The 17909-nt window shown below is 33.0% G+C and overlaps 1 protein-coding gene across 1 annotated transcript; it reads left to right on the top strand.

Moving 5' to 3' along the window:
* The first annotated feature begins 14533 nt into the window (after positions 1-14533).
* Positions 14534-14960, top strand: LOC136208312 (small polypeptide DEVIL 16). Its single transcript, XM_065999135.1, has one exon. The coding sequence runs from the start codon at positions 14685-14687 to the stop codon at positions 14865-14867; it is 183 nt and encodes a 60-aa protein (XP_065855207.1). The 5' UTR covers positions 14534-14684; the 3' UTR covers positions 14868-14960.
* Positions 14961-17909: the final 2949 nt, after the last annotated feature.

Raw genomic sequence — 17909 nt, forward strand, 5'->3', positions numbered from 1 at the left:
CATTGACCTATGTGTTTATAAAACATTCTGATAAGAACTCATTGAACAATAAATTACTCAGCACGCTCTATATGATTAAACCTTCCGCTTAATGCTGAGTAGATAGAATATGTTGAAATAGCTGACCTATAATCTGAAAACTGACCTTAAATTTACTCATGTAAACCCTTAAAAGTTTCAAGTAAAACTTAAGTCAGTAGCTCAACCCTTACGGGGGAGAGCTCATACTGAGTTCCTTGCTGAATAGTTTTGCCAACATCAAAATGGGGGAGTTTGTTGAAACACCTTTCCACATAATTTTGATTTGACAAAATTGTTTAAGTATAATTTAAAATACATATTCTAAACACACTAAGTTTAAATGCTTTGATTTATGCTACTAATGTGTTTGTTCAATGTTGAGTTAAAACTGTTATAAGACATAAGGATTAAATGGCCCAAGCCCAATACGGAAGCCAAGGCCCAAGTCAAACAACTCAGTACACTCGGCCCGCGTATGTCAAGACGTTGCCGTTTTGAAACAAAACGCAACTCAGCAAACGGAAGGATCTGGAGGACCTTCGGGAACAACTTCAAGATGAAGCTGCTGAGTAGTCTCGACAGACGTACAAGACAGCAGCTGGCGAAGGAAAACTTCCAGACAAAGTGTTTCCTCTTTTGGCAAAGTTCAGACGACACAGTATGCTGTCCTGTTGACCTTACCATAAAAGGAGAGACCATCTGCTGAGCTGAACGAGGACAGAAGATACACGATTGTGATTGGCCGAGAGCTCTGAGCAAGTCAGGATGATAGCGACATATAGCCGTTTCCCTCCAACGGTTATTTCGAAATTCGAAATGACCGATGCCCAGACGTCTCTATAAATAGTGCCATCATAAGCTTCACAAGACACAGAACTTGATCAAGCAGTTACGCTGACCAAATTTCTACACAAGTTCTGCAAGCAAGAAGCAAAGCAAATCTTACACTACAATTTCTTATATTTGTGTAAAAGTCTAGAGTGATTGTTAAATCGTCTAAAGTGTCTTAGCACATCTTTGTATTAGGACAAAACACTTATCATTTCTAGAGATAGAAATGAGAGGCTGAGTACTCGGTTTTAGTACTCGGCGAGAGATTAGGATTGAGTAGAAGTATAGAGGAAGGTACTCTTGTCATACTCAATTGCTGATATTATAAAGGGTTTGAGGCTCTACCTTTAAAGAGCTCAGTAGAGGATTTGAAATCTCGGAACGTGTTCCGGGGACAGGACGTAGGCTTAGAAGAAGCCGAACCTGGATAAATCTGCTGAGTGAAGTATTTCTTACCTTTAACTCCTTATTTATATTGCTTGCTTTAAATAATCAAAACTGACCAAGTAAAGAGGTCAAATTGAGTTGTGCGCGTTGAACGTCTGAGCTCAGGAATAGACTCTAAGTGCTATCTCCTGACTCAAGCTAAGAAACTGACCTAGTCACCTGTTGACTAAGCCAGTATCTTGTTGTTTACTCAGCGCCGCTGTTCAAACCTTTTTCTTTAGAAAAAGAAGTCTGCCCTAATTGCGAAAAAAGTTTAAATAGTTCCTAACCCCCCCCCTTGGAACTATACTTGCAAACTTACAAGGGACCAACATCCCTATCATTTTGTTTTCTGATATGATGATTACCTGTAAGGGCATATATCATTTTTGTTTCTATACTAATTACTTTACTTCCTGGGGGCATTCTGATTCCTTCTAATTTATAATAGAGTGTTAAAGCGAGATATTTATGTTTATCTTCTAATGAGACACTAAAATCTGGTTGAATTGTGAATTTAAGTTTCTGATAATTGGCACAATCTGCCCGTGTTACCTGCGGATGTGGAGAATAGATTGCGGAATATTAGGCGGGGTAGGGACGATGTTGATATTTGTGTTTGGAAGCCTGCTACGAGTGGGGTTTTAACTGTTAAGCTCTTGTACGCTTGGCTTAGATCTCCTCCTACTCAACAGCCTTGGAGTCGTTTTTTAAGGTGTCAGAGTGTTCCTCCTGCACACTCACTTATTGGATGGCGGGCTTATCTTGGGTATTTGCCAACACATGATCAGCTTCAGTTGCGTGGCTGTCAAGTTGTTTCTCATTGCAGTTTGTGCTTGTTAGATTCTGAAACGTTGGACCACCTTTTTGTCTCCTGTCGGTTTTCCAAATTTATTTGGCATGGTGTTAGCTCATTGTTTGGAAGACGAATTAACACAGACTCGACTCTTAAGAATCTAGTTGATCATGCTGTTATTCAACGTTTCAGTACTCAAATCGCTGATTTATGGGCGGCTGCATTTGTTAATACAATTTGGGCTCTATGGCTTGCTCGTAATAGGTCCATTTTTGAGGATGAGAGGGTTGATACTTCCATCACGCTGAGACGGATTTGGGGAGCTGTTCGTGAATCTGTTCACACTGGACGGGGCTCCGTTTGGAATTCGAAAGTTGAACTTCAAATCTTAGGTGAGCTCGGGATTGAAAAGCGCCTTGCTAAGGCTCCGCACATTACTCCGATTTTTTGGCAACCACCTCCGAGGGATTGGATTAAGATCAATACTGATGCGTCTGTCATGGGTGCTCCTGGTCCTGCGGGTTGCGGAGGTATTTATCGCTCGCATACTGGCATGTGCCTTGGTGCGTTTGCCTTTCCGATTGAAAGTTCCTTTGCTTATCTTGCTGAACTATCTGTTGCTATTTACGCCATTGACATGGCTATCAACAAAGGTTGGCGGAAAATTTGGCTTGAAAGCGACTCAATGTATATTGTGCAGATGTTCAAATCTAAATCTTGTTCGGTCCCTTGGTTGCTTAGACAAAAATGGTTCAATTGTTTAAATCAGATCGATTCTGTGGCTTTTGTGGTATCTCATATTTTTCGTGAAGGAAATCATGTTGCGGATTCGCTTGCAAATTATGGACGGACGACAACAGCTTCGACTTGGTGGGATGTTGTCCCAGATTTTTGTGGATCGGTCTTTTTTCATGATTGTGTAGGACGTTGCGTTTATCGCTTTTCCTAATTCTTTAGCTTCATTTTATTCTTTTTTCTTTTTGTATTATGACATTTATTTACTCTTTTAATAAATTTGGTTCGGGGCTTTTTTGGGTCTGTGGTGGGGGTGCCAGCATAGCTGGGATGTCCGCCGCTTACCATTCCTCGCTAACCAATCTTTAATCAAAAAAGGGTTTCCTCTTACTACTGCTATTAAGGCATCTTGGATATTATCTAATATTCTATCATCTAATACATATATTTGAATAGGAGTATCGATATTTTTCTGAAAATATGCTTTTATAGTGAATTCTATTCCTCCAAAGTAAATATTCCTATATTTCTTTGATTCTTTATGTGATAATTTGGATAATTCTCTTTTTATTACGTCATCTGTTATTAAATTTATCCTTGCTCTACCATTTATAGTAGTTGTATCTATAATATTCTCATGCTTCTGAACAATATATCGTATATTTTTATTTCTCTCAAACCATTTTGTTTTAAATATCTTATTTACAGATAGCTCTTCAGTTTCATCTTGTATTTTCTGATAAATATCTGGTTTAAAACTTAAAGTTTGAGTTATACCACCTTCATAAGTATCCATTTGATAGTAGATATTAGTATTTTCTGTATGGATAGTAGATATTAGTATTTTCTGTATGGGTTTGTTCTGTTATTTCTTTATTCTCTTCCATTGATTAAAGCTTGAACATGTCTGTAACTTTCAGTGATTATTTGTTTTTGAATTTCTATTGTCTCTTCTTGCTCTCTACGTTTTTCTTCTAATCTTTTTACTTCATCTTCTAAGGCGAAAACTCTTTTCTGTAGTTTTATCTTTTCAATACGCTTAGCGTCTAAAGCACCTTGTGCTAATTCTAATTGTCTATCTTTGAATTCCATAATTTGTAATGCTCTTCTACAACTTATAATATGTTGATTAATATCCTGATTATAAATTAATGGTTTTTCAGCAATAATCCTAAGACTTTCAACTGATATATCCATTATCTAGTGTGTATAATCCTGAAAAATCATGATTGTGAAATTAATTAGGCATTTAATCATTTCTACTTTTCTTATTAACATTATATGCCTATTTAGATCACCAGTTCCTATATTAAGGAGATGTTGGTAATATTCTAATAATATAATTAATTTGACTAAGAGAATAGAAATTTCTAAACTATTGCTTAAGTCTAATTCAATTATGCCACTTGTAATTTTGTCAACTGGTTTCCTATGAATATTAAGCTGTGATGCAAACATACTGGTATATGATGATGACATAGTGATTTTAAAAAGTTCTAACTATTTGTGAGATCCTTTTAAGGCTCTGATACCATTTATGTACTGACGGTTTTTCTACTGTGTGCAGGATCGCTCTTATGACCCTAAAAAGGGTAGGAAGACAAACGAATATTGAAGTAAACATTTTTAAATGAAATTTAACATCCATAATATATTAAAGCTTTACATTTAACTAAGTATAACAAATTAATTTAATTAGAACAAGAGTTATAGAGGAACTCCAGTATACCTTTCAAAGCAATCCTCAGTGGAGACTTCTGAACTCTGCCTGACACCCGTTCTTCATCATCATGGGTTAGGGCTATGTTCCAGCATCTCTACACACCTCTTGGAGTCGTCTGAAGGATAACTATTGTTGCTGTATAACTCTAAATCTTTTCAAACTAATATGCTATACGGACGTTAAACGTAAATATTTAACAACTATGAATGTTAAAAGGGGGAGTTTAGAAAGCCATGGAAGGAGAGAAAGAAAGAGTTTATTACTCAAAGCAAGTTATATCTCATACATCATATGTCTTCTCCTTATATAGGTAGAAGATCAAAGGTGAAATTACCAAAAAGGAGATTACATCATTACAAAAGTTAAAAGTACAAACTTTTAGGTTACACGTGTCGAATGCTTCTTATTTTGCTCTTCCACCTCAAGCTTTACATCTTGCCACTAATCTCTAATGTTTCCACCTCATGCTTCTTCTTTGGACACATGTCTCTTCATATCTGCATGTCTTGCCACGTGTTGATCTTATTGCCACCTTTTCTTTAGGTGTTGACACCTCGTTCTTATATTTCTTATTTTTCTGATACATTTTTATCTCATTTTCTAAACAAATGGATCCTCCTCTTTTCCTGGATGGGCTTCTTCTTTGGGCCTTATGGAGTCAATATTCATGGGCTCAGGTCTTATGGGCTCAATTCTAATTAAACATGATTTTCTTGGGCCATATATGGATTCATAATGGGCCAATGTATCTGAACTATGTTTATATTTCTTATCCATCAATTTCGTATGCATTTCTATCAAAAGTTGTTGACTCGTTTCATCACCCATTTCCATTAAATAGTTGATAGTTATCATTTCTTCAACTTCTCCATGATTCGATCTGGCTATTATAGCAACCTTTTTATTTCTAATATAGTCTTCGAGTCTACATTTGATCGTATGGATTCCATGTGCTCGTTTTTCTCCTAACCAAGATTTAAATTTTTCTAATTTGCATGGAATTTCCCATTGATGGTCGGAATTATCTACATCAATCTTAGTGTTTCTACCAGTCTTAAAGATCTGAGCAATTATTATTGGTTTCCCTTCTAAGTCCATAGCAGCATCAAAAATTTGAACACAAAATATTCCTCTTCCAAATCTTAATCCAAGTTCGTCAATGGATCTGGGTATGATAGATGGGAGTTTTGAAACACTATTAAGGCTCTCATCAGTCATGACTTTGTCCAGAAATCCATATCGAAATAGTTTCTGAACAACATCTGGACTGCAGTCTTCTGAGCATATATACCTAGGGTATTTGGTCATCTTAATGGTTCGATATACGGTTTGAGATTTTTTATATGTAAAAAATTTCATGATATTCTTATATGCTTCTGTCATTTCTGGAGGGAGTTGTATAACCTGGGAGGTTGTGATTTCTGAGGAGTTCTGATTAATCAGCTTAGAATGGTTCAAGGTGGTGGCTCCTGAGAGTCCACTCGATGAAGTTGGCATCTCAATTGGCTTCTTATGAAGATCTCCTAACAACTCATAAGAGGATCTAGAAGTCATGGTTCTTATATTCTGATTGTTCTGAGACTGGAGTTTCTTGAGTTCTTCCTCAAGGTTGTCCAGAAAGTTCTCATGATTTCTGATCATTGCCAGCATCTGGCGGTTCTGATTTCTGATTTCTGATATTCGCTGGATCATTATCTCCATTCCTGCTCAAAAAATCAGCTAAGATATTTCGTTTTCCAGAGATAGGTTTAACAACAAAATTATAGCAATTGAAAAAACTTTGCCAATGCCTTCTTTTGTTCAGTTCTGGTAGGGGATCTATTTTATTTCTGATAAATGCTCCTACTTGTGTATTATCTGTTCTTATGATAAATTATATGGGTAACAAATGATACTTACACCCTTTAATTCTATTTTTAACAGCTAGTAATTCTTTTTCATTGATATGATAATTTTTCTCTGAGGGTTTCCAAGTTCCTGATCTATAGCCACATATTAAAGTAGTTTCTTTATCTATATCTTCTTTTCTATATGCGATGAGTACTGCTCCCCACCCGATATCACTAGCATCGGTATATAATTCTAATTGATCATTATCTTTAGGTAGTCTTAATTTTGGGAGAACTTTTACTGCTTCTTTTATTTTTCTTATAGTATCAGTATGAGTTGTCGTCCATTCAAATACTTAATGTTTCTTAATTAGCTCTTGCAAGGGTTGTCGTAATTTTGGTAAGTCTTTTATATAATCTGATGCATAATTTATTATTCCTAGAAATTGTTGGACTTCTTTCTTAGTATCTAATTTTTCTTTAAAATTTTCGATTCTAGTTACGATATGATCTTGTAGTTGTAATCCTTCACTATCTATTATATATCCTAAATATTCTATTTTATTTTTAAAGATTTCTGATTTCTTTTTAGATAAAAGGATTCCATGTTGTCTTACTGTTTTTATAAATGCATCTAGGTGCTGTAAATGGTCTGCTATATTATTACTGTAGATTAATATATCATCGACATAAACTACATAGAATTCATTTAATTTTCTAAATATCGTATCCATTCTTCGTTGAAATATCTGGGGTGCATTTTTCAAACCAAAAGGTAACACAATCCATTCATAATGTCCTTGTGGTGCACTAAATGCTGGTAAAGGTCTTGATTCTTTAGTAAGCTTAATTTGCCAAAAGCCACTTTTACAATCAAATTTACTAAACCACTTTTTTCCTGATAATCTATTAATTAAATTTCTCTTATAAGGTAAAAAATATCCATCAAAAATCGTTTTCTTATTTAGGATAATCTATTACCATTCTTGCTTTGCCTCTCTTTTGTTCGCTATGTTTTCTTACTAAGAATGTCGGGCTACTATGAGGGCTTTTACTTTCTTGAATTAATTTTAAGTCTAATAATTCTTTTATTTGTATTTCAAATTCCTTTTGATCATCAGGACTATATCTGATTGGTCTGGTGCGAACAACATCATTAGGGTTTATGAGTTCTATCTTAGCATATATCTAGGAAGCTTGATAGAATTATCAAGTCCAAGCCAAATAATTAATAAAACTTTAGGTAGTCCGAATAAATTTTTATCTATTAGAAAATTAAATTGAAAATTTTATGAGTTAAGAGTTAATTATCCTATTTTCCCTTCATGCCCGATGTCGTTTAGGGTCGGGTGTGATATTTTGGTATCAGAGCTCTAGGTTATTTTCTTCGGACCTAGTGTGGGTGGTGATTTAAGAATGTGAATTTTTGGGATAGAAGTCTGAACATTATATAGCTCGATGGTGGGTTAACAAAAAAAAATCGTAATTAAGTAATTGTAACGATTAATTGTCCTAAGTAAAAATCGATATAAATTTCGAGTACGAAATTCTTTAAGGTTGGTAGAACTACGTGGCTTTGATTCCCGGTTTAAATATTCAAAGACGTACGGCATACGTAGGAAGCTTGATAGAATTATCAAGTCCAAGCCAAATAATTAATAAAACTTTAGGTAGTCCGAATAAATTTTTATCTATTAGAAAATTAAATTGAAAATTTTATGAGTTAAGAGTTAATTATCCTATTTTTCCTTCATGCCCGATGCCGTTTAGGGTCAGTTAAACCCCGATAAATGAATATTCGATAAAGTAATAACCTCGATTATATAATAAATTCTTCCGGTCCCGACTTGGGCCAATGGACTAAAGTAATAACCTCGCTAAATGCATTAAGTAATAAAAAATATTTAAATCCTTAAGGGCCCAATGAAAATATAAAGTAATAATTATTAAATTACAAACTAAATATATATATTGATCAATGTAAATACCCAAGAGTTTACAAAAAAAACAAGACCTATAATTGTGCCTATAATTATGCCTATAATTATTTGATTGATTTGTAATTATGCTAATGTGATAATTACAAATCAATCAAATAATATATTTCCTAAACAAGATAATTACATATCTAATGAATATTTATCGATAAATGAATAATTTATTCATTTATCGATAAATAAATAATCTCGTTTAATGAATATTTTTTTCCGGTCCCAACGATATGCATTTATAGAGGTTTTACTGTATATATATATATATATATATATATATATATATATATATATATATATGGGAAGGATCAAGTGAGAACCCTCCTTTAGGTGAGGACACTTTGTTATGTGAGAACAAGATGAGACGACGTAGTTTTGGTACCTTTAATTAAAGATTAAATAAGAAAATGAGGATGAAGGGATTCGAACCTAAGACTAAAGCATAGGAGGAGTGAAGCGCGTGCCATCTACTATTGGGACACTTACTTTAGTTTGTTTATTATATAATTCTTTTATTTATATATTATTAAGTGCCTCTGATGCTAAAAAAAATCTAATACTATATTTTTAAAATAAAAATACACGTGCTTTAGTTTGTTCATTATATAATTCTTTTATTTATATATTATTAAGTGCCTCTGATGCTAAAAAAAATCCAATACTATATTTTTTAAATAAAAATACGCTTGCTTTTAGTTTGTTCATTATACAATTCTTTTATTTATATATTATTTAGTGCATCTGATGCTAAAAAAATCCAATACTATATTTTTTTAAATAAAAATATATTATATATTTTAATAAAATTTCATATTAATATTTTATTTATATAAGAAAATATATTTTTTAAAACATACGTTAGAACATATATTTTAACTTTTAAAACACGAACTATGAAGTTTAGAACGTAAGATATATTTTTTAGAATATATGTTATGTTTTTTAGAACATGCGTTATGTTTTTTCGAATATGAGTTATAAATTATATTATAGAACAAATGCAAAAACGATCCATATATCTACTTATTTTTTTAGAAAACACAAACTATAAATCTTAGAACATAAGTTATATTTTTTAAAACATACATTATGTTATTTAGAATATGAGTTATAAATTATATTATAGAACAAATACAAAAATGGTCCATATATTTATTGTTTTTTAAAAAACATTATACATAAGTTTTAGAACACAAATTATAAAGTTTAGAACATATGTAACAATATTTAGAACATCGTCCTTGACATTTTAAAACATAAATTACAAAACTATAGAGGAATTAAATAAATAAGAAATTAGAGCATGTTCTTGGATTTTTTTTATTAATAATTCATTATTATGCACATTTAATCGATATTAATAAGTGCACACATCAAATATTAAACAATAGAAGCTACAAGGGCAGTGGTATATTAAGCAACGCGCGACATAATACGCAAGAAAATCAATTCTCTCAGTGGTAAGCAGTGTGGAGTGTAAATGAAGAGTCCAAATATTCCTAATAGTACCCCAAATCTCCAAAAAAATTTAAAAAAGATTATATCTATCCAAAAACTTCATTTTAACTCCCAAATTACCCAAATCGGGTCATAGTTCGTTTTTAGGGGTCTAAATGATGAAGTTTAGGTTTTAGAATAAAAAAGAAGATTTTAGAAAATATAAAAAAGAACATGAAAAACGGAATAAAAAATACAGTTACGGGTCTAGTTCCTCAGATTTATAGCTTATTTGGGTATAATCGATCAAAATCGCTTGATTTTTCCTTAGTTCGGGTCTTGGGTTCAATCCGGCAGAGTTTTGGGAGTCTCGGGGGTCCTGGGGTCCTCCTTCTTGCATTGGGCAAGACACGTATAAACCTTAATATGGATAGTAACTCCCTATAAATAGAGGATTTATGAGAAACTTTCCGGTATGCTCAAAACTCTGCCTCCATTTCTTTATCAATATTCTCAGAGTGGTACTAACTTAAGCATCAAAGTACTTATGTCGGGTGGCTGATAACTTTAAAGTTTTGCATTAATCTAGTAAATAAAAAAGGAAGGACTTTAAGATCCGTACATCAAAATTTTCACAATACATCAATCTCAAATATATAAGAAGTCATATAGTTCTAAGAAAATAAATGTGTAATATCTAACACAAATCCCTCACGCTAAAACCATTTCGAGTGTGAGGTAAATATCAATAGGTGGCCCAATATTAAATACAAGATTCAATACCATGTAAACAAATATCTAATATTAAGGATCTCACATTACTTAATTAAAAAAAACTACATAATTTGTTAGACTTGTATTTACCGTTTATCCATATGAATTAGATGCATTGATCCGACATGTCTTATGATTAAAAAAAGGACTGTCAATTTCTGACAGAACAACACAATTTTCATTTGTTTGACACGATTTATATCTTGAAAAATAGGATTGGAAAATGTTTTAGGCATTACTAACACAATTACAAACCGACAACCAAGTCTAACATATATAAATTAATCACAAAAAACTACCAAAATATTAAAAATGTTTATTGTATTTCTGTTTGTTAATAAACTTGTTTGGAATACTCAATGTGACAAAAGTTTGTGAGACTAGGCCTTTCAAATTTTCCGTTAGGTATAAGATACCAAAGGAAGTACTTTAGTGGGCCTTAATAAAGAAAGTCATTTCGCGGAAATATATTAACATTATAAAGGACATGTATGAGGGAGCGTGCATGAGTGTATGTACCAGTGTTGGGAAGACTGACGTGTTTCCTATTACGATTGGAGTGCATCAAGGGTCCGTACTTAGCCCTTTTTTTTGCCATCGTTATGGATGAATTAACGAGTTCACTTCAAGATGGTATATCACGATGCATGTTGTTTGCAGATGATATTGTGTTGGTTCCTGAGACGAAAGAAGACATGGAGAGGTGTTAGTCCCTTGTATTATGAGAAAAGGTTCTTAAGGGGGGGGGGGGGGGGGGTTAAAGGAACTATTTAAAATTTTGAGTATCAAGGCTGACTTGTTTAATTTGTGAGTTGTATTTTCTCACACAGATTAATTAGCACAATGATACCGAGTGCGGTCAGAGTCAGCTTGAGTTGGTCAGCAACTAAAGTTGTCTCTGATGTTGATTCAGGAAATAGCACGTAGAAGTCTATTCCTAAACTAAGCACTGGATCACGCAACTCAGCAGGCTTAAGTTAAACATTTTCTTAGCCAAAAATAAAAGCAAGCAGATATAGGAGTGATAACTTGTGAAAAAATCCTTGGTCGGAGCACTTCCCTGTGAGGCGCCATTGGGATCGGCGGGGGGAAGCTCCGATACCAAAATCAGTAATATTTCTGAGAATAAACTGTAAGCACAAAAGTAGAGAATCAGTAAGTGTACCTTTGATCCTAGGAAGGTGGGGTATTTATATAGGTTTCTGTAACCTTTAGCATTAATGGGGAAGTAGGTGAATAGTCGTGTCATTACTCATCTTTGATTGTTATCAATTCTCCATTAATCCCAGCATTTATCATTAAAACCCTCAGAGTTGAGGTATTCAAACAGTCAAGTCTTTATTCCCCTTTAATGGCTATTAATTGTCATTTAATTGTATTTATTCTCATTCATGGATGGTAATAAAGGCGCCTTTTGGTATTCTTAGATCCGTCAAGGCGTGTGTACGCTCTCCTTGAGAGCTATGGCGGGTCTCCACTACTCGCTCTCATCGGGCGTATCTCATTATGGCGTATCTCGCCCTGGTCCACGTGGTGTGGCATAATGCTAGAAACTCCTTCCTTTTCTCCATTATTTGCATATTCACCTCTGCATTAATCCTGCAATAATTGTCATTAATTCCACATTAATCATGCATAAATATCTCTTTTGCAAGGAATAATGGTTTGCCATTATTTCTATTAATTTTCCCTTATTCCTTATTCAAGAATAATTTGGGTTGTTATCAAGGAGATAAGGAATAGAAAAAGTTACTCAGAGTTTATCCTGGTTCGGCCTCCTGCCTACATCCAGTCCCCAGAATTTCTTTTCCGAGCTTCAATCGACTACTGAGCTCTTTTGGGTAGAGCACAAACCCTTTACAATATTCAGTGAGTAGTTACAGAGTATCATCTTCTATATACCTACACTCAGCACTATTCAACTCTGATTGCTAAATACCGAGCAACTCAGAGTCTCCTAACTAGATTTAATGATTGATAATATTTTGTTCTAAAAGAAAGAACACTTGAATGATCCCATCTATTGCTTACACACATAAATAGGAGTTGGTGTAAAAATGTCTTTGCTTTGCTTTCAGATGGAACTTCAAGTATGAATTTTCTCAGAGCTTTCGCATGTTGAAGATCAAGTCTGAATGAAGAAAATGACATGCCTTTTATAGTGACACTTCAAGGCATCAATCATTTCGAATTTCGAAATAACCGTTGGAGGGAAATGGCTCTGCTGTCCCTTTCATCCTCAGCGCTCAGTGCCACAGCAAATCGTAACGAAGTCTTCGTTGTCGTTGTGTCTCTTGTTCAGCAGCGCTTCAGTTGCTTTACTCAGAATGCTTCAGATGGTCTCACCATTTTCAATAAAGATTCCAGGGCAGTGCAGCGACAGCTCGTCTATTGCTTCTGAATCTTTCCTCAATTGGTGAAGCTTTGTCTGCAAGTAAAGAAGTCAACTTGTGCTTTGTCTGCTTCCTCCTTTGGTTTTCCAAGTCAGCAGCTTCGTTGTGAAGGCATTGGCTCTTCTTCTAGATCCTTCCTTCTACTGGACTGAGTTGATCTAAAGGGCCTTCAATCGGTTTGACTTTCTTCTTTGCTTTATTGGGTCTTTGACTTGGCTTATGGGCTTGGTCTTTTAATTATCTTTTGCACTTCTAATTTATTTTATCCAGAACACTCAACAAATAAATTAGTAATAATAAATCAATGCTTTTAAATTTAATGTGTTGAGAATTTATCTTAAGGATTTTAATTCTAATTTAAATAAATGTGTTAATTCAAAATTAGTGTGGAAATGTGTTTCAACAAGAGGAAGTTGGAACTATGGAGATAAATTTTAGAACCTAGAGGCTTTAAGTTGAGCCGAAGTAAGACGAAATATTTGGAGTGCAAGTTTAGCGGCGACAGGAGTAGGGAGGCAGGGACAATCACCCAGGATGAGAGAGTTGTTTGGGGCTCGGATTGCTTCCGATATTTAGGGTCTATTATTCAAACGGATGGAGATGTTGCTCATAGAATTAAATCTGGTTGGTTGAAGTGGAAGAGTGCTATGGGTTTCCTTTGTGACCCCAGCATGCCTAATAGATTGAAGGGGAAATTCTACCGCATGGCAATTAGACCTGTATTGTTATATGGTACGAAGTGTTGGACAGTGAAACACTGTCACATTCATAAGATGTCGATGACGGAGATGTGTATGTTGAGATGGATGTCTGGTCATACGAGAAAAGATTGGGTGAGTAATGAAATAATTAGGACAAAAGCAGAGGTTGCATCTATTGAGAATAAAATGAGAGAAAACCGACTAAGGTGGTTTGTCCATATAAGAAGAAGAGCGCTTGATGCGCCGGTTAGGATGACTGAATAGCAAAGGGATGCAATGGTGAGGAGAGGAAGACCTAAGCAAACTTGGAAGAGGGTGATCGAGAGTGATATGGGTTTATTTGGGATTGAGAAAAATATGGTATTGGATAGGACGGAGTGGAGGTAGAGAATTTATGTCGCTGACACGACTTGATTTCACGGTTTTATATGATGATTCATATTAGCCGATCCCGAATCGTTTCAAGACTAAGACTTTGTTGTTATTGTTATAAGTAAAATTGGTCTTACTTAGAAAGTTAGAGACCGAAATTTATCAGTTTGTACGTTACGGGATAAATTTACACTTCTAAACAAATTTTTACCTTATTCTTATCTAAATGATATCAAATATATAGGTAAATCTATTTTTACATCCGAATATACAAAACATGTATCTATTTTTACATCCTAATGTACAAAACATACATTGGTATGGTAAAACCACATATCTAAAATTGGGATGGGTCCTATGAGGGGAATTTTATAAGGTAAAATGGCAGGAACATTGGTCCATACTGTGTTTTCATATGCTGCTGCACCATTCTCCCCCCTGACCATTTGTGGGGCTATCCCCCAATGCCTACCTACACTCCATACCTAGTGAGAGAGAGAAACCCCTAAATTTCTTACCCCCTAAAATTCTCTTTCTCTCTCTATCTATCAATCTATAAATACTCTCACTAAGCTATCCCATCTATACCCTTTTCATATTTACTCTTATTTCTACTATAATTGGTCAAAGTTTGAAGCTTTATTAAGCTTTTTCCATGGCTGACAAAGAAAGAAGCTCAAGCTGTCACCACAGGCAGAACGTGTGCGAACCCTGCCGATCTTTTGGTCAGAAATGCAGCCATTTGGTGAAGAAACAAAGGGCTAAATTCTACATTCTTCGCAGATGCATTGCCATGCTTGTTTGCTGGCATGAAACTGATAGTCATTTGCATTCTTAGTTTCTTTTTTTTTTCTTTTTTATTATTGTATGTTTATGTTTATATATATATATGCATTAGATTTTGTAAATTAGTATATTAGAATATATATTATTATTCTCCATTTCTAGATCTGTCTTTCTATTTTGCATCCTCGGCCACCGGAATTCAACTTGGGAGAGGTAGTTACAGGGAGTGACGGATCCACGATTCACTGGTTGAGGATGTTTTTTAGTGATCTATGATGCTCAATTACTATTTTTTTTAAGATGTTTTCGCATAAAAAACAATAAAAAAAACTACCTCCTATGTAGTTATCATAGAATTTTTCGAAGTTTTCTGATGACACTGGATGCTCAAGCCCTCCGACCTTCTTTGGATCTATAGTTGGTTGACGGCCATCTATATGAGAAGAGAATGTAAAGGTGTTGCAATTTCCCTCTTAAGTTTTAGAAAAAAAAAACTTTCTATATAATTTTTATTATTAAATTTCTTGAATTTTAGATTTTTTTCCACTTATTACTACATAGTTTTATTTTGTATTTTGTTCCCTTATTAATTTTAAATTTTGGCTTCGCCACTACTTTTAAATCTTCTTTTATCACTCGACTATTTGTTTGGTGTCATGAATTTTCTTTCTTCTCCGTTTGAAAATAACGAGTTTGAGAATTCTTTGTTGGTTAGGGTTAAAACCTTCGTTGTTTTCTTTCTTTCAATCCCTTTCTGTATCAGTTTTTACTTACTTGGTGTTCTGTTGGTCAGTTTTTTCGTCGCTTCATCTTTTTTCACTCCAAACAATACAATTCAACTGTTTTTTTAGGATTCAGAAACAACTATCGGTGACTCGGTAGCTATATTTCAGAATGAAAATCAACTAACTTTTACTATCTACCAGAAACATCAAATAACGAACATCTAATCAAACAACCCCTTAATTATTATTATTATTATTATTATTATTATTATTATTATTATTTATTGTTACAAGATTTTTATTTTCTTGGCTCCTTTAGCTTTTCTTTGTTGAGTTATTCATATGAAATTGTCATTTTCTTGCTAGGAAAATTATTCTTCTGTCTAAGTTTTCACCTTCTCTTTTTTATTTAATTACTGCAGTTTTTTCAGTTTTTATAGTACTTAATTAATTATTTGTGAAATACACTAGTGAAAGACTAATAAAATAACTAGAGATATTACAGTTCAGCCAGCTATTTTTTATGATAAGGTATATAAATAATTAAATTCAAAATTGAGTTTTTTTTTTTTAGAAGTAGGTAAAAATTGTAAATAAAAATGAGATTTTAATTAGAATGAATAAAAAATATATAATAAAAAAATTATTATATAATAAATGAAACATTATCCTACTCAAATCATTAGTTATCATATGCTCCCTACCATACAAATTCAATTTAATTTTGCCAATTCAGACCATCTAATCACTAGAGCCTTTGCTAAGGGAACATGAGACATGAACAAGCATGTCTCCATTTTTTGAATTCTTTTAATTTGGTCCAATACTTCAATTCTTTTTTTTTTAATAATGTTTCTCTTTGTGAAACCAATAGAAGTTGTTTTTTTTTTTAAGAATATAAATATTTTCTGTTTTGATCCGTAGACTTCACGACTTTAAAATGTGTTTACATATATTGGAAACTCGCATTACTAATATAGTTCACTTACTTTCTCTCCCATTTCAATGCCAAATTCATTTTATTTCTACACCACTATTATCTTTTAAGTCGCTCCTCATTTAGACCGTCATGTTATCATCGGATCGGATCGGATCGTTACGTCTTAATATTAATTTAAAAAATATTAACTAATTGTTCATAGCAAATAAATATTACTAACTAATTTTTTTTTCTAAACTCACTGTCAACAATTATTTCTTAATATTAATTTATAAAACTTTGAAGGTAACCTCCCATTTGATCCACATAGGGTTTCACATGCCTTAAATAGTAGAATTGGGACATTGAAAGAAAAACTAGTGGTTCAAATTTAGTCAATTTAATTACAAGACTACACAATATGCATAATTTAATGTTTTACCATCTATTATCCAAATTGAACCTGTAATTACCTTTAAATTAATTAGATTAAAATTATCCTAAAAACTGTTTATATATATAGAAAATTTAAACTTGTTAGGCAATGAAGACGGATTTATTTGAATTAATCGAATAATTGAAAAAAAAATGAGTGAGGATTTACATTTTCAAATTTTGTTTGATTCAACTATATATTCATATAGTATAAAGATTAATATTGTTTTCTGCTTTCGGTAGCGAGTAAAAATCAGCTAGTTTTCTTTCTGAAATAGCTATCAATAACTGATTTTTCAATTCTAACAAAAAAGAACTTTTATTGTAGTATTTAGAGTTCAAAAAAAAACTGCTATGAAAAGGACAACCATATAGACATGAGTCCTAATAATTACTAGATCACTCCTTTTATTTGAAATAAATATATCTAAATTACACTTTAAGATATGAGAAATTTTATCATATTAGTAGTATGCTCAATTAATCAAAATAGTATTTTATATTGAGTTAATACATCATCTGTCTTTCGAGCTTGTCCAAAAAAAACGAGACTGGCTCTCTGAACTTTTAAAATATCTTGATAGCTCTATCAACTTGCATAAAATATAATCAATTAAGGTCATATTTGATAACTAGTTTCAACACTTAAAATTAGTATGTTAAGTGCTTATTGAGTTTAAGATTGTTTGATAACACAACTTAGATATTTCAGTTAAGTCACAAAATCACTTATTATGTTAAGTCAAAAGATTTAACTTAAAATTTTAAGTTGAACATATTTTTAAATTCAGTACTTATTTTTAGTATTTATTAAACACTTATATCATTTACTACTTTCAACATTTATAAGATTCAGCACTTAAAATTCAGTACTTATTTTTTCGGCACTTAATTTTAAGTTTTATCAAACACCATCTTAGTTGCAAAAAAGTAAGTTACATGCGGAATGTGTGCTGCATACATCTTGAAAAAGTCAATGACCTAGGTCGGGGTATGCAGTTCTAATATAAGAGAT

The sequence above is a fragment of the Euphorbia lathyris genome, chromosome 10 (assembly GCF_963576675.1).
Source record: "Euphorbia lathyris chromosome 10, ddEupLath1.1, whole genome shotgun sequence".
NCBI lineage: Eukaryota > Viridiplantae > Streptophyta > Magnoliopsida > Malpighiales > Euphorbiaceae > Euphorbia > Euphorbia lathyris.